Source organism: Rhamphochromis sp. 'chilingali' (genome assembly GCF_963969265.1).
Source record: "Rhamphochromis sp. 'chilingali' genome assembly, chromosome: 10".
NCBI classification, from domain to species: Eukaryota; Metazoa; Chordata; class Actinopteri; order Cichliformes; family Cichlidae; genus Rhamphochromis; species Rhamphochromis sp. 'chilingali'.
Genome location: NC_137937.1, coordinates 30,667,327 through 30,686,959, shown reverse-complemented (window position 1 = coordinate 30,686,959; position 19,633 = coordinate 30,667,327). Strand labels below are relative to the sequence as shown.

At 41.3% G+C, this 19,633-nt stretch overlaps 1 protein-coding gene across 1 annotated transcript; it reads left to right on the top strand.

Annotated features, from left to right (window-relative positions):
- The first annotated feature begins 1,834 nt into the window (after window positions 1-1,834).
- Window positions 1,835-18,615, top strand: gldc (glycine dehydrogenase (decarboxylating)). The gene is made up of 25 exons (XM_080893083.1): window positions 1,835-2,257; window positions 2,434-2,512; window positions 5,504-5,639; window positions 6,050-6,214; window positions 6,449-6,526; window positions 7,302-7,449; window positions 7,604-7,800; window positions 7,898-7,994; window positions 8,078-8,183; window positions 8,438-8,577; window positions 9,438-9,518; window positions 9,667-9,764; window positions 10,424-10,508; window positions 10,623-10,664; window positions 10,759-10,901; window positions 11,541-11,616; window positions 13,297-13,422; window positions 13,776-13,925; window positions 15,715-15,827; window positions 15,991-16,132; window positions 16,637-16,748; window positions 16,855-16,950; window positions 17,146-17,318; window positions 17,413-17,493; window positions 17,978-18,615. The coding sequence occupies exons 1-25, from the start codon at window positions 1,970-1,972 to the stop codon at window positions 18,116-18,118; spliced, it is 3,093 nt and encodes a 1,030-aa protein (XP_080749209.1). The 5' UTR covers window positions 1,835-1,969; the 3' UTR covers window positions 18,119-18,615.
- The last annotated feature ends 1,018 nt before the right edge of the window (window positions 18,616-19,633 follow it).

The following is a 19,633-nucleotide window of genomic DNA, read 5'->3' as shown; positions in this document are numbered from 1 at the left end:
ATAACACTAGAAACCTTGAAGGCATTGTTTCACCTTATATTTATATATTATTTAGATTAAGGAAAATGAAGGGGGGAGGGGGGATTTTACCTGGAAAGTTTACCCTGGAAAGCTAGTTTTTCTCAGATGCTTTCATCCACATCTACCTTCTACATCACCATGATGCTTGCCAAGTGTGTCTTAACTATTAACTTTTGTTTTCTTCTTTCCAACACCCATTTCCTTGTGCTGTAAAACTGTAACATGCAAACAGAATTAAACCAAAGGTCTCCTTATTTGTCCTTAACCTGTTATTAGAAAAACACATTTCAATGACACCTTTGTTTTAGTGCAGGCAGTATTGTACAAGTTAAATCACATACAGTCATGTGATAAACTTTTCCCCAAACTCTATGTAGTTTTGTGAGAAAGTAAACTCCATGATTCAGTAGCTTGTAGAACCACAGTTGACAACAATAACTTAAAGTTTATCTTTTCTTCTTTGCATGCTCTGCACTTTGGGTCTTGTGTGTCCAACAGACATTCTTCCATTAACATTAAACATGCTAACTGAGGCCTATAGAGTCTGAAATGTAGCTCTTGAGAAAGCACTGCATAGACTGATGTTGGGGTTAATTTGCTGGGGTGTCCACCATTGCATGTGTTTGGACTGTGGGAAGAAGCCCTAATACCAGTTGAAAACATGCCCAAGTGCGCAAGAAGGGCCCCAGAAGGCCAGTGGACTTGAACCCTGCCTTCTTGCTGTGAGGCACCACAATGCTTTTGACTTGTGAATTATATTTTTGAACGATTAACATATTTTCCACCCCTATTTTAAAATATGAAATTTGCAAATCAGAGATGGCAGTAACAGGTAAAACAAGTCTGAATGACTCACCAGGAAGTAGTGTGTGTGAGAGAAATAAGTAAACCGATCAGAGCTCAACTGAAGCTGTGGTGAGAAGAACAGCTATCGACTCTCTGCATCACTGACTGGACAGGCAGCAATCTATAATAACCACATGCAAGAACTCTTTACAGCACAGCAGAGAATAATCTGCTCTCTTATGTAGTTTATTTCATCCCTGCACAGTCACCAAAGGGTGTACAGATTATATTTCCCAGAGTCATCTACACAGAATAGAGCGACAGCGTTCACCACTGAGATAAGACCTGTGTGGTTTGGAAACTTACGTTCAAGATCTGAAACAGCTGCGGAGACACTTTAATATCATCTGACATTTGCTGTGAGTGTGTTTTAACTAATTTAATAAGCCAGTTTCTAATAATTTTATTTGACTTTACTGATTTTTTAAACTGTCTATCTTATAGACCCACTTTATTACAGTGTATTCACTTTTCCCATAGCTTTTCATTTCCTTTTATAAAGATTTTTCACTCAATTAGCTTATTGAGCTCCTTTAGTGTTTCTTTACCTGAAATATCTTTATTCTGTGTAATTTCTTTTAGTTACTTGTGTGTTTATTCTATTTATTGAGCTGTTGTGGATTAAGTTGTTTTATTACAGATTATTTTTATCTTTCTTTAAACAACGATTTATTGGCATGTTTTCATCTCACAGGTTGTGGCTTTGTTTGTGAAACTGGAAAACACAAATAACGTGTTTAAAGTTCAGGTGTAACCACTTGCACTCACAGCACGTGCTGTTCCTAGTTTGTCTGTATTCTTGGCGGGTCGACTGATGAAATAATTCTGGATCCATACCCAACCTTATTATTCTTGCTCAATTGAAGATTATGGGCACGTGAAAAGTTGAGCAGCTGGTTAGCCGGGGCTCGTCACCGCGTCACGCAGCGTCTCCGCTCTGATTGGTCCGCTCTTGTGCAACTGTGCAGCCGTATAAACTCAGCAGTTTGAAGGAGTTGGCTGTATCTCCTGCGCCGGTCTCAGTGGGTAGAAAGTCTACTGAGTTAAGGGAGGGAAAGGCTTCACCAGTTTCTGCACGCTTGTCTCTCAGTGTGATTTAGAGATGCAGAGCTGCGCCAAGTCCTGGGGGGTCTTTTTGGCCAAGTCGGTGAATCCCGGCGCACCGCGCAGGCATTTGAGCGATAAGAGCCGCGTGGTTTGGAAACTTCAGTGCAAGATCCGAAACAGCTGCGCATCCCTAACAACATCAGCCCGGGCTCTGAGGACCTCTGCAACCGTCTCCTCCAGGCAGATAGAAAGGATTTTACCCAGACATGATGATTTTGCTGAGCGCCACATCGGTCCAGGTGAGAAGGAGAAGAGAGACATGTTGGATGTTCTGGGACTCGAGGTAAGATTTACGTCGCTGTTTCCCTCCCTCTATGAAATGGGCGCAAAAAAACCCACTCCTTTCATTTTCATTAAGACAAGTTTCAGCACAAAAACACCTGCACTGAGTGGCGTGTTTATGTCACTGGGTAGCGGTTTACGCGCCTTTGTTCATTAAACTTCCCCTTTTTCCTACAGTCAGTCGACCAGTTGATTGAAAACACAGTACCATCTTCTATCCGTCTGCAGAGGAGCTTGAAGATGGATGATCCAGTCTGTAAGTTTGGCCTGATGTGCACGTATGTGTTAGTGAAACAGTAGCTGAATCTCTTCCTGTTATTATAGCGCTGCAAGCTGCTGCCTAAATCTCCCTCGATGCGCCACCAATCTCAATTTCAAATTGTAAATGTAATTCAAATAAGTGTGTGTGTGTGTGTGTGTGTGTGTGTGTGTGTGTGTGTGTGTGTGTGTGTGTGGAGCGGGAATGAGTGTTAACCTCGTATTGTGCCGCTTTATTTCAAATTTTAATTTATTTTTTTTAAAAACATGTCGAGCTTTTCCCACACCCAACGGGCGCTGAATGAAGCCAAGTGAGAGGCTGAAATGTAGGTTGCCCTTCTATTGTGTGGCGCGGAGCGCTCTCCCCTGTTAAGTCTTCCTTTGAACATATTTGGAGTTGTTTTTGCGAAACTCGGCGAGCGGCACCAATCTCCTGTTGGGAAGCCGATGCTCATAGGATGGCAACTGGAGTGTAAAGTTTAGCCTTGAGCTCCGGTCCCAAGTCCAGTTCAATCTGGTTACAGCGTTCACGTTACGTTACATCACAGCCGGGGATCCTAATAAGGTGGTTTCATGATGATGCATGGATGGTTTTTTTTCTTGCTCCTATACAACACGGATAGCCTACATTTCAGCAGCAGACGCAGACTGCTGTGTTTAATCCTATACAGCAGTCAATCTTTTTAACGCTTTTTAAGCTGCGGCTTTTTCAGCTCTAAGCTGATGGCTTTCTGTGTGAATTAACGTGTATTTTCATGTGGAGCTGTATTTTTGCTCAGTTTGTTTTGTGAAGTAGGCCTGTCCCTATCAAATGTGCAAAAATAGGGCTGGAGAGACAGGAGATTAAAAACATTACATATATAAATAAAAAAGCAGCATAAGTTACCATGGTTTCACAGATATGGCTCACCCTGCTAAGAATGACCTTCTTAATACAGAAAATCCAGATTCAATGCTGAAGTTACCTGGATGACATGAAATCCTGCTTCACAGTACAGACCTCAGGTCATCAAATTAGACAGATACAACCCCTGATGAACATGACATATCACACAATGTCTTTAGATGTTTAGCAAAAACTAAAATGCAGAAGCAGTTAGTGACAAACAAAGTGTAATTTAACTACCTTTAGCAGCGATAACTTTTTAGTAATCGTTTCAATCTCTCGCCTCATTGTGGAGGAATTTGGGCCCACTCTTCTTTACGGCATTGCTTCAGGTTGTTGAGGTTTCATTTATGCACAGCTCTCTGAAGGTACTTCCATTCAGCATATCAATCAGGTTGAGGTCTGGACTTTGACTAGGCCATTGCAACACCTTGATTCCCCCCTACCCCTTTCTTTTTTCCTTTAGAGATTCTGTTGTAGATTTTCTGCTGTGCTTGGGATCATTGTCCTGTTGTATGACCCAGTTTCAGTCAAGCTTTAGTTGTTGGACAGATGGCCTCACATTTGACTCCAGAATACTTGGGTATACAGAGGAGTTGAAGGTCAAATCTGACTGCAAGGTGCCCGGGTCATGTGGCTGCAAAAACATGTCCTAATTTAAGACATTGTAATGTCCTGATATGTAAAACCGAAAGAGAGAGTACTTTGCTTTTACCATGACTGTATGCTTATGAACTTGGATAAGCAAAAAAATAATTGATGCTCAATCAATTATGAGGGGGGAAAAAAAAGGGGGGGGGGGGGGGGCATGCAATCAAAACAGACCAATGTGTATTAGCTCAAAGTCTTAATTGGGGTCAATAAATGGTGAAATTGAATTGCACCCAACTTAATGCCAGGCTATTGATTTGAGGCATGTCTAAAACCTTTACACTTGCAATGAATGATGACTGAGCTCTTTATGCACAGTCGAAAGAGCTAAGTCATGACAGTTTTTCTAAATTTAACATTTATAGTAATAAAAGGATCTTTATAAGAGGTTTCTAATGCTCAGGTACTCTAACGTGTCTATTAGCCAGAGTGACGCTGACCTGCCTGTATGTCAGCCCCTCCTGACACTGTCAGTTTTCATAATGCAACAAGCCATGCTGAAGGAACAAACTGGAGGCCGTGCTGGTTTTCTGCTTGTTCAGCTTTGAAGGGCTTCAGTTTGCAAAGCCAGCAAAGGATTCTCTCTTCAACAATAGACCTCCTGGATGGTTGTGAATCAGCTTTTTTTGCTGCCCTGTAGAACTCTGGGACCATGGGAAAGCAGTCCAACTGAAACGAACTCCAGTTCGCACGTCTCATCAACTCACCCTGAGCGTCATCTCCAAATGTACTTTTATTTATAGTTTGTCCTGAATTTCCGAATACTTCTGCCTTTCCCCCCCATCTTTTAAAGAAGCTGTAAATATTCACTTGTATACTGGCTGTGGTCCCTCACGCCACCACGACTAGAGGTGTCCTCCTTTCACCAAAACGGGAGTAGCCAGGACTCTTGGTTCAAACGGGTGGTATTGTCCATTCCTTGGAGTTGCTAGGCAGCCAGAAAGGCCAGAGGAATCTCAGAGGCTGGTTGTGTCCTGGCAGAGCTCCCTTACAGGACTGGGAAATGAAGCTTAATGAAATTGAGGAAGTAACAATATGTACTAGATTTTGGGGCCAGTTTTTAGGGAACATAAGATGTATTTCTCTCAGTATTAAAATTTTATGTTATTAGTGATATGAAAAAGATGGTTGAGGCTCTCAGTAGAAAACAGATTAGCATTGGATTTCACTGACTTTTTAAAAAAAAAACTATTTAGACCACCTGACTGCTCACTATAATGATTTTCTTCATCTTGTTACACAATCAGTGGCTCACGTGAGGGTTGCAATGTTGTTCATCAGACCTTCAGACAGGTGTTGTTGTTGTTTAGCAGCAGACATGACAGATGTATCACATGATGTAATTTAAGTAGAACTGTTTTAACACTTACCAACATCCTGTATTTCTCACTTATGACTCAGTGACTGTTGTTTGGAATAAGTTTAAACAGCTTCCTTTTAAATATTTTGCAGGTGAGAATGAAGTTCTGGAGTCCCTTCAAAAGATTGCATCAAAAAACAAAGTATGGAGGTCCTACATCGGCATGGGTTACTACAACTGCTCCGTACCACCGCCCATCCAGCGCAACCTCCTGGAGAATGCAGGCTGGTGAGTGCCGTCAGGCTACCTTGGATCGGAAGAAATGTGACAAAAGTGGTGTGAGCTGGTTTCTTCTGTGGACAATTAATGATATTTATTCCTAAATTTGGGATACTAATTTGAAGCTTAACTGTCATGGTGCAGAGTAACGTGCCCTCAATAAGAAGTCTTGTGATTTGATTTCACTTGGGGTCTTGTGAGAACTGCATTGCTCCAATGTTTTGCTGAACAAAATTTTCTTTCACACAGTTCCAAGTCAGCTATTCCGACCCACATTTTCTCTAAACTCTTAGGGTCAGAGAAGACATACAATGGCCTCCCCTGACCAGTCTTGGGTCCATAAATGCCATCGACTTTGTGCTATTGTTCTTCTGTCCAGTCTCGCTCTGTTGAATCATTGTTTTGGGTTTTGTTCACAGGGTCACTCAGTACACCCCTTACCAGCCTGAGGTCGCTCAGGGTCGCCTGGAGTCTCTTCTCAACTACCAGACCATGATCTGTGACATCACAGGCATGCCTGTGGCTAACGCCTCTTTGCTTGATGAGGGAACTGCTGCTGCTGAGGCCATGCAGCTCTGTCACAGGTATTTACATGCTGACCTGTTTAGACAAAAGTGCTCAGTTGATCAGAATCAGAAACTTTATTGTCATTGTCACGAGAACAACGAAATGAAGAATCTTGAATATAGTCTTGTGAAATTATATTTTGGCCACTAGAATGGATCGTAGTCTGTGCCACCTGTTGTAGATTCAAGATGTAGTGTGTGTGTATTAAACCTGCCTTACAGTGGTCTGTTATTGATTTTTGCTTCTCACAGACAAAACAAAAGAAGAACCTTCTACGTTGACCCACGCTGCCATCCCCAGACTATTGCTGTAGTGCAGACCAGAGCTAAGTATGCATCATAGACAGTCAATGTATGAGGTCTCCAGTAACAGTAAATCATAAAAAAGAATCTAAATATCTTTAATATTAAAATTACAAGATTGAAGTAAAAAATATTGCAAAGGTGTTGTCCTAGGCAACTTTATTTTATTTTTTAAATTCCCTGAGGTGTATTCTCTGTTGTGCCATCATGTCCTCCTCGGGGTTCTGTCTTTGTGCACCCTGGACCACGTCAGCTCTCCTGCTACATTTACTTGCCTTTGCAGTGTGTCCTGGATCGTCTTCATGCTGACAAAATGACAGCCCGTTAAGTTAGTTTTATTTTGGGGAAGAGGACAAAGTGGCAGGGTGCCAAACCTGGCAAGAAGGCTTGGTGATGTGCAACACTGGTATTTCATGCTGCCGGTGAGCGGTTGTACCCTGGAACACATCCCAGTTGAGGTCAGGATGTGGCCTTGGTGGTGTTTCCTGACCTGATGCATTGCATTTAGTCTTAGACACTGGCTGTTTCACTGTTCCGTTTTTGAATTGATGGAGCCTTGCGTCCATTGCTAACGATGATCGTCTACGTCAATGTTGTGTGACTTTTACACACAAGACAAAGTTTGCTCATCCAAGTGTTCAGACCTGAACGGGGAGATTGAAATGTAGCTGCAGGGGTACTTGAAGTGGTCCAGAACTGCACAAAAATACTACCTTGAAGGGGAATTTAAATTGGGGGTGCAAGTTTGATTGCATCCTATGTCTGTATTTTGATCATTCAAGTTTTGACTGCTGTGTTGCAGCTATATTGGGGTAAAAACTGTTCTAAAGCTGCCTCATGAGATGGACTTCAGTGGACAAGATGTGAGCGGTGTGCTGTTTCAATATCCAGACACTGATGGCAGAGTGGAAGACTTCACTGCGCTTGTAGATCAAGCACACAAGGGCGGGGTAAGAAAGCTTTAACCACAAAAAGAAATGTAAAAGCTCCCCAAAAGAACCGTGGGAGCAGGGGATATAATTAGGCTTAAGAATGATCTTAATAACAAATGGGAACATCTTTGTTCATTTCCACTGCTGAGATTGGTTTTTATCTCCTGTCCAGGCCCTGGCTTGCTGTGCCACAGACCTATTGGCACTGTGTGTGCTACGTCCCCCTGGAGAATTTGGTGTTGATATCGCACTGGGCAGTTCCCAGCGGTTTGGGGTTCCTCTTTGCTACGGCGGTCCACATGCTGCCTTTTTTGCGGTTAGAGAAAACCTGGTCCGGATGATGCCTGGCAGAATGGTTGGAGTCACCAAGTGAGAAGCGACCTTCAGGGTTCAAGATTGCTAATCTTCTTTTCTGAGTAAACTGATGACAGTAGTAAGATGGTTGAATGCTATGCTGTTGTTGCAGAGATGCAGCTGGTAAAGAAGTGTATCGTCTTGCACTGCAGACCAGAGAGCAGCACATCCGCAGAGATAAGGCAACCAGCAACATTTGCACTGCGCAGGTACGATCCAGGTTTATATGCGTCCTTCATTTTGGTGAAATGCATTACTCTAAATTAATTACAAAAAATTACTGTTTTCCTAGGCTCTGCTGGCCAATATGGCTGCTATGTATGCACTGTATCATGGCCCCCAGGGACTAAAACACATTGCGAAGAGGACACATGGTGCTGCTTTGATCCTTGCAGAAGGTATATAAATATATATGCAACATTGCAGTAAAACTTCAGTCCTCACTCAAATTGAGAAATTGTTATTTAAAAAAAAAAAAGCTTTCCTCCTTGTGAACTGCGAATTTCTCATTTTACTTTGTGCACGTTCTCAGTAATGAGTGGTTAAAGACTGGATAGAGACAAATATGTCACCAAATTTCTGTTCTTTGTCTTTATCCAAACTTCTCCCCGTAAACATGCCGTGCACAGTTAATTTGTACATTTTCTTTCAGGTCTGAAGAGAGCGGGACACCGGCTGCAGAGCGAAATGTTCTTTGACACACTAAAGATCAGCTGTAGCGTGGCTGCCAAAGATATCCTGGAGAGAGCTGAGCAGAGGAAGATAAACCTGCGAGTCTACGCCGATGGAGTGGTGAGGATCAAAAAATGTTTTGGGGAAAGCGCTGGACTGATTAAGGTGGTCTAAGCCTGCAGAAGTGCAGCGACTTGCAGTTTTTGGATAATGCTTTGTAATTGGTGCACTGCAAAAAAAGGAGTGGAAATTAATGCTGCCTCATGTATATGCAGAAACTTTTTTTTTTTTTTTTTTTTTTTTTTTTTCTCTTCCTGCAGTAGTTTTCAGGCTGAAATGGGAGGGGATAGGGGATCTTTGCCCAGAAGCAACTGATTGTTGTAGCTCCTAGAAAACTCTGAATATGGCTTATAGGGATGAAGGGAAGTTTAGCACATTAATTAGATCTAAAACTGGATAAGATGAAAAATCCTGTAATTGGACATGTGGGGAAAAATGTTGGGTGCAAAAGAGAATTCTTGAGCGGATCAAGAACCAGTGAATCCAATTTAAACTTTGTAAGAGTGGATGTGACTTTTTAGCTAGTCTAACACACTTCCTCACTCATACAGGAAGAGCCAAAATATAGGAGTGCATAACAGCAGGTTCATTGGTTTAAACATATTGACAAATCTACAAATGATGCATGTAATGTATAATGAATGGATTGATACATAAATCACTTGGCATTCCTGAGATCAGTGTCAATGTTCCCTAATTAACTTTTCTGCAGTACAAATTTTCAATTTCACTGAGCTGGGATTGCAAACAAACCCACTGTTTGTTATAGATAAGCTGTCAGAACAAGTGCTAGTCTCAAGTTTTCACCCCCCCCCCCCCCCCCCCCCCCTTTTTTTACTGTTTAGGGTGAAAGACTTGAGTCGCTGGAACACTTTAAAAAAAAAAAAAAAAAATCCTCTTTTCGTCTTCTCTTTGAACAGTTGGGCGTCTCTCTCGATGAAACGGTGACTGAGAGGGATTTGGATGACTTGCTCTGGGTCTTTGGCTGTGAATCTTCTGCTGTATGTTGATGGTTACTTCCATTGTTTGTTTGTGCTGTCTAAGTTATTCATTACTTAATATGTTACTGGTTTTTAATTTGAGCAGTTATTGTTTTATGGTTATGGAGATTGGTGAGAGAATGACTTGGCTTTAATTTGAACCTTTCAGGAGCTGATAGCTGAAAAGATGGGCGAGCGGGTGAAGGGGATCATGGGAAGTCCTTTCAAGAGGACAAGCAAATACCTTACACACCAGGTCTTCAACAGGTCTGTTCCCAGTTTAAGGACTGTACTGTTCCCAAGAAAGGTGTGTGTGTGTGGCATTTTAGCTGTAATAACCTTTGATTAACTGCACAATAAGAACTTTAATGGTGTTGCAGTCATATCTTACAACACCAGTAGTTCCATAAATGCAGTCTTGTATCCAGGCTTCCTGTGTCTGAGCCCTACGTTTATTCTTTGACATGATCCTTGACATAAAGAGGGTAAAACTTTTAGTTAACCTTAGGTAGTGTGTGCACAGATCAGCCACAACATTTGGACCATCTCCCCAATATTGAGCTAGAGTATTGTTAGCAGTGGGGTGGGGCCACTTTGGATTGACCATATTCTAAGGGTGTAACAACTCCAAAGACGATACCCATGTTGAACTGTTACTGCCTCATCAATGAAAGCTGTAATGCATGAGAATTTTTAACCTTACTTTTGTAATTTATCCCTTTTAAAGAGGTTGTGGTATGAACGTGTCGCTCGTATGATTGATGTGTTTGGGATGTGGAAATTTGGAGAGTCGGTGCTTTAGGGTATTTGCGGTGTTTCTGGAGCAGTCTTGGTTGGCTGCTGCATGTCCAAGATCCAAAACATAGCATTATTGCCATGCGAGCCCTCTAAGTGTTCGTGTCTCTGCTTCTTGTTTTTTCCTTCAGTTACCATTCTGAGACCAACATTGTGAGATATATGAAGCGTCTGGAGAATAAGGACCTCTCCTTAGTCCACAGCATGATACCCCTGGTGAGGCTACCATAAGTCAAGGCAGAGGTTCAGGTTCACAGATAGTTGAAATTTATAGCATGCTTTATACTAGTGTGATAAAGTAGTGGGAAAAAAAAAAGTTTTTATTTTCAGGGCTCCTGTACCATGAAGCTAAACAGCTCATCAGAGCTCATGGTGAGTAAAAACAGGAACTAGTTTTTCAGTTTTCTTCAGGTGTAACATGAAATGCTTTTGAGTAATTATGTCTCACTGCTGTATCCTCTGACAGCCCATCACATGGAGGGAGTTTGCCAACATCCATCCTTTCGTGCCCCTGGATCAGGCAGAGGGCTACCAGAAACTCTTCAGACAGCTGGAGAAAGACCTCTGTGAGGTGACAGGCTATGACAAGATCTCGTTCCAGCCAAACAGGTGAGGGCACAAAATTATGTACTTGTTGGTGCACAGACCGTATCAGTTGGGTGGGCATGATATTTGGTAAAGACGGGAGCATGTTCCTCTTTAAGATGATTACTTTGATGGTTCCGTGCAGTGCAATCAAATTATCCCGAACCCTCCTTCTGGATCATAGAACCTCTGCAGAAGGAAGGAAATGCTCAAAGCAAGCACTTAGCAATACAGTTTTCCTTTACAAACATTTGTGAAAGAACCGTTATTTCAGAGAGCTCACTGAATTGGAGAGTGGTGCTGAACGTAGGATGGGGATGGTGCCTTTGCAACACAAAAGTTTGTGGAAAATCTAAAAGGGAAGAAATTTCGCAATCGACTTTTAAAGGGGAATCTCAGCAACATTATTAAAGCGGTGCATAGCTGGTTTCACACTTGCAGGATTAACTTGCAGGATATTACAGCTGATAAGCGACACACCCACCTCTGCTCTCTGTCACTGCTTATCAGTGTGTTCATGGTGGCGCATGCTACATTGGCCAAGAATGCATCTAGCTTCATCCCATCTTTCCCTCCTCTTTTGGTAATGTCTGCAGACTGGTCTTTGGACTTTGAGGCTGTGTGTGTTCTATGCATGACTATGGTGTCTGCCTTATTTTTCAGTGGTGCTCAGGGAGAATATGCAGGCCTGGCTGCCATAAAAGCCTACCTGAACTCAAAGGGGGAGAGTTCAAGAAGTGTAAGTGTCCTGGAAAGAGCAAAAGTCTAACAGGATTGCAGTCATGGTTAATTATGTTATTTTATCCAACCCAAAATTATTTTAAGCTAGAGTCTCTAGTCTCTGCAAGAAAATGGAATCCTTTTTTAATTTAAACTTGACTCTGAGGAAGAGCCTCATCTTCTGGAAACTCTAGAGTTAAAATGATGATCCACTGAACTTTAAAAAAAAAAAAATACCTGGAGGTATAGAAACTTTGAGTTTCTAAGTTTCATTTTCAATTAAAGTGCTTACAAATATACACTGTTTAGCCACAACATTAAAGTTGCTGCCCTGGCATTGTGCAGTTCTTCTTTTTTTGGGTGACGTAAAGGCGGGCGGAGTGCACAATGCTTGGCAAGTGTTTTTCTATCAGTTCAGAGGAATCCTTTTGCAACTGGCACTAGGATGGCAGATTCTTTGGGTCCTGTGGGGTCCAGGGTGACATGTCCATGGATCAGGCTTGGTCTGTGCATGCAGAGCTTGAATTTTTGAGAGCAGCTGCTTCTGACGTTTTCCTTTTTCCTGAGCAGTTTTTGCAGTGTCCTAGTAACTATGCTCCTGTCATTGGGAGAGCTATTGCTGTTTGAGGTGTGCTTGGTCTGCAACAATATATAAGCAGATGGTATGCATCAAAGCAACATTCACATGAGTGCCAAAGGTTTCTGAGCAGAACTTCATATGGCAACTAAGTTATCAATGTTTAGCTGTTGGTGTATCTAATCAGGTGACATTGAGAAGACTTGTAAAGACTATTTACTATCAGTATTATCCTTCCTGATACTGACAGGCTAACAGAGTATTAGCACATATGCCCTACAGGGTAACCCCCCCCCCCCCCATCAGTGACAGGGTTATTGTTGTAAATTGAAACATCTGTGATGTTAAAGCATTCTCAACAGTAGCTCCTAAAGTATCCTGACATTCTTATTGATTGTTGAAGGATGATGAGATGCTACCCAAAATTAAAGACTAGCGTACTGAAGTATTTTCTCTTCTGTCATTTTATTATTTTTATTGCTTCCTAATAAGTAAATCTTAGTAGCCTGATTCCTGGAACTAGTCAAGGTCCAAACTGGCATCTGTTTGTGCAAACAAGGAGCTGAAAATGCTGTGATCCCATAGGCTAGCTGTTTTTTAAGACTCCATATTTGGAGGTTTTAAGACTTTGTCAAGTGAGAGTTCCTGGAGTGACAGCAAAGCACTGTTTTTCAGGTCAGTCATGTCTTTTTTGGCTAACACCGGATCCATGTGCCCTGGTTTGCCTGTGAAACTGGGTTGCAAAATGCCAGACGTGTCACCCTAATAAGGGATAAAAATCAGTTAATGACCTGCAGGCAGGTTACTCATTAGTAGCAGAGATCAAAGAGAGCTGCAGTTTCCTCCCACTGAGACCTTAAAAGTTAAGTTTTTGTATAAATGAAATTGTAAAAGTAGCTTAAGCCACCAGTCTCACTAATTTAATTATATCTATTTTTGTTTTTATTTAATTGAGCTTCACTTTGGATCTGAAATATCTATGGCTTTAATTGGCTCGGTTTCTCTTGTTGCATAACCTGCAGTCACAGCAGTTTTGGCGTGACTTTGGATTATGGTTAGGACAATGACTCAAGCTGCATTTTGCTTGTTCTGCTTTGCTGACTATTTTTCACATTGCCTCAGGTTTGTCTAATCCCCAAGTCTGCACATGGGACCAACCCAGCAAGCGCTCAGATGGCAGGAATGAAGGTTCAAGTGGTGGAGGTGGATAAGGATGGCAACATCGATCTGTCTCACCTGAAGGCCCTGGTGAGAAAACGGATGCTGTTGTACAAGATTTGTGTTGTCTGCAAATATTAACAGGTTTATCCAAGACAGACATGTCCAGTTTCATAGGTGGATTTGAAGGGAATCTATTTTTTTGGAGTATTTTTGCTCTGCATGACTCACAGCTCAAAATAATCCTCATTTATTGTAAACTCATGCAATCCTTCACCCTGTGAAACAAGCTCTTTTGATGCCTCTGGTCTTAAGTCGATCCTCACTCTAATCCAAATGTGTTCATTAATCCAAGTGTGTTCATGAAGGACTGGAACTTTGACTTCATGTAAATGATGTGACACAGCTTTATTATTATTTTTTTTACATGTTTATCTTTCCAGGTGGACAAACACAAGGCAAACCTGGCAGCCATGATGATCACCTACCCCTCCACCTTTGGTGTGTTTGAAGAGCATGTCGGAGACGTTTGTGACCTTATTCACAAAAACGGTGGCCAAGTGTACCTGGATGGCGCCAACATGAATGCCCAGGTAATGCAATAAGTACAGTGGGATGCAAAAGTTTGGGCAACCTTGTTAATAGTCCTTATTATCCTGTATAAATCGTTGGTTGTTACGATAAAAAATGTTAGTTAGATATATCATATAGGAGAAACACAGTGATATTTGAGAAGTGAAATGAAGTTTATTGGTTTTACAGAAAGTGTGCAATAATTGTTTAAACAAAATCAGGCAGGTGCATAAATTTGGGCACCATAAAAAAGAAATGAAATAAATATTTAGCAGATCCGCCTTTTGCAGAAATTACAGCCTCTAAACGCTTCCTGTAGGTTCCAATGAGAGTCTGGATTGTGGTTGACGGTATTTTGGACCATTGCTCTTTACATAACATCTCTAGTTCATTCAGGTTTGATGGCTTCCGAGCATGGACAGCTGTCTTTAACTCACACCACAGATTTTCAATAATATTCAGGTCTGGGGACTGAGATGAACGTTCCAGAACGCTGTACTTGTTCCTCTGCATGAATGCCTTGGGGGATTTTGAGCAGTGTTTCTGGTCGTTGTCTTGTTGAAAGATCCAGCCCCGGCGCAGCTTCAGCTTTGTCACTGATTCTTGGACTTTGGTCTCCAGAATCTGCTGATACTGAGTGGAATCCATGTGTCCCTCAACTTTGACAAGATTCCCAGTCCCTGCACTGGCCACACAGCCCCACAGCATGATGGAACCACCACCATATTTTACTGTAGGTAGCAGGTGTTTTTCTTGGAATGCTGTGTTCTTTTTCCTCCATGCATAACGCCCCTTGTTATGCCCAAATAACTCAATTTTAGTTTCATCAGTCCACAGCACCTTATTCCGCAATGAAGCTGGCTTGTCCAAATGTGCTTTAGCAAACCTCAAGCGGCTCTGTTTGTGCTGTGGGGGGAGAAAAGGCTTCCTCTGAATCACTCTCGCATACAGCATCTCCTTGTGTAAAGTGTGCTGAATGGTTGAACGATGCACAGTGACTCCATCTGCTGCAAGATGATGTTGTAGGTCTTTGGTGCTGGTCTGTGGGTTGACTCTAACTGTTCTCACCATTCGTCGCTTCTGTGTATCCGAGACTTTTCTTGGTCTGCCACTTCGAGCCTTAACTTGAACTGAGCCTGTGGTCTTCCATTTTCTCAATATGTTCCTAACTATGGAAACAGACAGCTTAAATCTCTGAGACAGCTTTCTGTATCCTTCCCCTGAACCATGATGGTGAACAATCTTTGTCTCCAGGTCATTTGAGAGTTGTTTTTGAGACCCCCATGTTGCTACTCTTCAGAGAAAATTAAAAGAGGAGGAAAACTTACAATTGACCCCCTTAAATACTCTTTCTCATTATTGGATTCACCTGTGTATGTAGGTCAGGGGTCACTGAGTTTACCAAGCCAATTTGAGTTCCAGTAATTAGTTCTAAAGGTTTTGGAATCAATAAAATGACAACAGTGCCCAAATTTATGCACCTGCCTGATTTTGTTTAAACAATTATTGCACACTTTCTGTAAATCCAATAAACTTCATTTCACTTCTGAAATATCACTGTGTGTGTCTCCTGTATGATATATTTAACTGACATTTTTTTTATTTTATTTTATTTTTTATTGTAACAACGGGAAAATGATGACTATTAACAAGGTTGCCCAAACTTTAGCATCCCACTGTATCTGTTTTTTGTAAAAGGGTAAAGACTGAGCTTATATCAGTTTTTTTTTTTCTTTTCTTGTTTTTGCAAGGTTTTTCTGTAGAATATTTAATTTAAATAAAAAAATTTGTTCTTGCTCTGCCTTGAAGGTGGGCTTGTGTCGTCCTGGAGATTACGGGTCGGATGTTTCTCACCTAAACCTGCACAAAACCTTCTGCATCCCTCACGGTGGAGGAGGGCCCGGCATGGGGCCAATTGGAGTGTAAGTCAGTGGATATAAAGGGAGAAATGGTGACTAGTTTGATGTGAATTTGTTTATAAAAAGAGAGAATTTTTTTTCTTTTTTTTTTTTTTTCTTTTTTTTTTTGGTTCTTATTTTGTGATGATTCTCTGACCCGACAGTATATTCATCTATTTCTTATCAGGAAGGCGCACCTTGCCCCCTTCTTACCAAGCCACCCGGTGGTTTCCATGCAGTCAGTGAACATCAGCAGCTCACTGGGCACCATCAGCGCAGCTCCCTGGGGCTCCAGTGCCATCCTGCCAATCTCCTGGGCTTACATTAAGGTCAGCACAGATAAACTGAGTTGAGACCACATTGAAACACATTGGTAAACTCGTTTCCACTAATCTGTTAGCATGTTTGAAACTGTTACTTAACAGTGTGTGATTTTTAAGTCTACAGTCACAAGTCACTGAAAACTTCCTGGGCTCTGTTTTTGTCACATGAGTAGTTGGTCACCTGGCTCTCACTTCAACTTAAGACAACATGAACAAAAGTGTTAATTTGTGATAAACATCCAGGGAAAGAAGTCATTAACTTTAACAGCTACTCTACATAGCTGATACATTTTGAGGCAGCAGCCCGCCACCCAAACTCCACCCTGTTTACCAGCAGGTGGAGGAAATATGCACATTATATAAAAAGAAAAGCAAAAAGAGGGGCAGTTGTTGGACAGAGTGCTAATACTGCTAATAAAGAAAAATGTTATATTAAAGCTGTATTAAAATGTTCTTTTGAACATTGGGCTTTTTGAAGCCCAGATGCTTTAATTCTGTTTTGGTGTTTAGATGATGGGATCCAGGGGACTGCGGCACGCTACAGAAGTGGCCATCCTTAATGCCAACTACATGGCCAAGAGGCTGGAAGGTCACTATAAAATCCTTTACAGAGGCAGGAAAGGTATGGTGCCGTCTCTGTGGACGTGTAGTGATGTACTCTCATTTTAAAATAAATAAAACCGCATAACTAACTATCTTTTTTTCCCCCTCCTTCTTTTTGTGCACAGGTTTTGTAGCCCATGAGTTCATTCTGGACGTGAGGCCATTCAAGAAGACGGCTAATATTGAGGCTGTTGACGTGGCCAAGAGGCTGCAGGATTATGGTACCACATCACTCTGTCGGCCACAGTGTTTCATTGGTGGCCAAAAAATACCTTTGATTTGAGTATTTGTAGAATATGTATGTATGTATGTATGTATGTATGTCCCTTTCATAATTTTTATCAGATGCATATTGATACCTATTGTTTATTATTGTAGTAGTATTATATATTTTCTTCTCTACTATTTGTGTCTAGGTTTCCATGCACCCACTATGTCTTGGCCAGTGGCAGGTACTCTTATGATTGAGCCTACAGAATCGGAAGACAAGGCTGAGATGGACCGTTTCTGCGACGCCCTGCTAGCCATCAGACAGGAGATCGCAGAAATCGAGGAGGGAAGGATGGACTCGCGCATCAACCCACTTAAGGTTTCTGTGCTGAAAACATACCATACAGTGGTTAATATAAAGCTGTGATATCTGAAGTCGTCATGCAAGTGTATGTCTTTGTGCCTGCGTGCAGATGGCCCCTCACTCTTTGGCGTGCATCTCAACATCCAGCTGGGACAGACCCTACTCCAGGGAGTGTGCTGCCTTCCCCTTGGTGAGTACCTTTATCCCATTAGACTTATTCAATGCCCCACACTCCAAAACGACTACAACTGACTTAATATGCAATGCATATTGTAAATTTTTCTCCTTTATTAAATTGAAAAACAACAACTTCAATTATGTTTCCTTTGTTGCAGGAAAAAATGCATAATATGAAATCCCTGTTACTTTTGGGAAAGTCAAACTCGGTGAAAGCAGCTGTACTGTTTAAAGAACTTGTATTTATCGCCCTCTAGTGGTGAAAAATAAGAAGTGTAATTTGTCTCATGTCCTGTAGCCAACAACTTTTTCAGATTACTTAGCAATAGAGTTTTGGTTTTAATTAAGTTATAGATGCCCTGATTTAGTCAACATTGGTAATGGGGTTTGTTGACTGTTCACAGTTTACATTTAATGCAAAGCCGGCTACTTGAAATGAGCTTTGTATAAATGTATTGTTTGAATTTTTTGACCCCTCTTTTCTCCCTTCTTCACAGCCCTTCATAAAACCTGAGACCAAATTCTGGCCTAGCATCTCCAGGATCGATGACATCTATGGCGACCAGAACCTCATGTGCACCTGCCCACCCATGGAGGTGTATGAGTCTCCATATGAGGAGAAGAGAGCCTCCTCCTAGATACTCTCTGTGGCTCAGTCCCATTGTCCAGCCAGCGCACAAAACCTCCAATTTTAAACATCTGTGATTTTTATAGAAGTTCTATATAGTGGTAAATTTCCTCAAAACCTGCACTAGGGCTCTGAAATCTCCAGGGAGACCCTCGAGTTTCTTAATTTTCACAGTGAAGCAGATCTGAGCTGCCGCTGATGTAACGGGTGGAAAAGTGTGCGAGGTGGATGATGGGACTGGCCTCTCTCTGACTGCACCCTTTTTGTGGGGTTGTAGGCTTTTGCCCTGACTTGAACTACTCAAATTGACCAAAGGTGTGACTTATTGCTATTCCAAGCTTGCGAAAATAAGCGCACCATTCAACACAGAGGCCGCTCCATAGCCCACCTCTGAAATGCTGTACTTTAAGCCAAGTGCAGATAATGTGACATCTGTAATTGCTCTTGGTGCCTCTGTTCTGTGTAAAATAGCTGCTTTCATTTCAACTTTTTTTTTTTTTTTTTTTTTTTAAACTGTCAGTATAGGAGTAATTAAGCCTTTTTTGTAACACTTTATAATAACCATCAATTGAATGAGTAATTGATAAACTTTATTTGATTCTGTTAAACTGAACTTAACATGTATGTAAACAGTCATCTGGATGGCAATTGTAAAGTCTGAAATGTTTATACTAGTTGTTTTACAGAGTAAGTAGGCAAGTGAGATGTCGATGGAGTAAACGCTGTAGACTGTAAATATGGAGGTCGTACATTTTCCTGCTTCACTGGCAATTTGGTTTTGTTTTCAGCATCTCCAACATCCCGGTTTTTGCTTTGCTGGCAGTTTGGTTCAGTTTAAGCACCAAACGCGCACCAGCGGGTTTGATTAAACGGCAGTATTTTATGATTAATTTGTGTGATAAATAAAAGAATCTTGTAAATAACAGCCATTACGTTGTTTGATGGTAAGTTAATTAAACATTACACAATATCAGGTCACAAGTGATGGTTATTTTAAGGTGTTACTTTTTTGTGAATATCTCTTTTATTTGAAAATGTTTTTTAATGTAGTAACAAAGTAGGTAGTCCTCATTTAAAATCAGTTTTTCTAATCTAAAGTATTTGTCTGTAGGAAAAATGAATGTATTAAAAGCATTCTCTCCAAAGTGTGTACATGTTTTGTATGAAGATTAACAAGATACGCTTAGTAAACTACTCAATAAGACATTTTGCCAAAAAACTATGCATATAATTGATTTTTGTGTAATGGGATGGTTGTGTCGGAAAGGGCATCAGATGTAAAAGTCGGTGCCAAATCAAACACGTGGATCATCTACTTTGTCAAATCCTCTGGGGAAAATAGAAGAGCAGGCAGAAGTACCCACGAGATATATAAAAGTGTGTGCTTAAAAAAAAAAGTAACCTGAACTGTGATGGCTAATTAGCTGCAGTAGCTGTGTGTCATCTTTTCAAGTCTGAACATTTACAGTTCACTACATATACCATAAAAACTGCACCATAAAATATGTTTCTGATTTGACAGAAA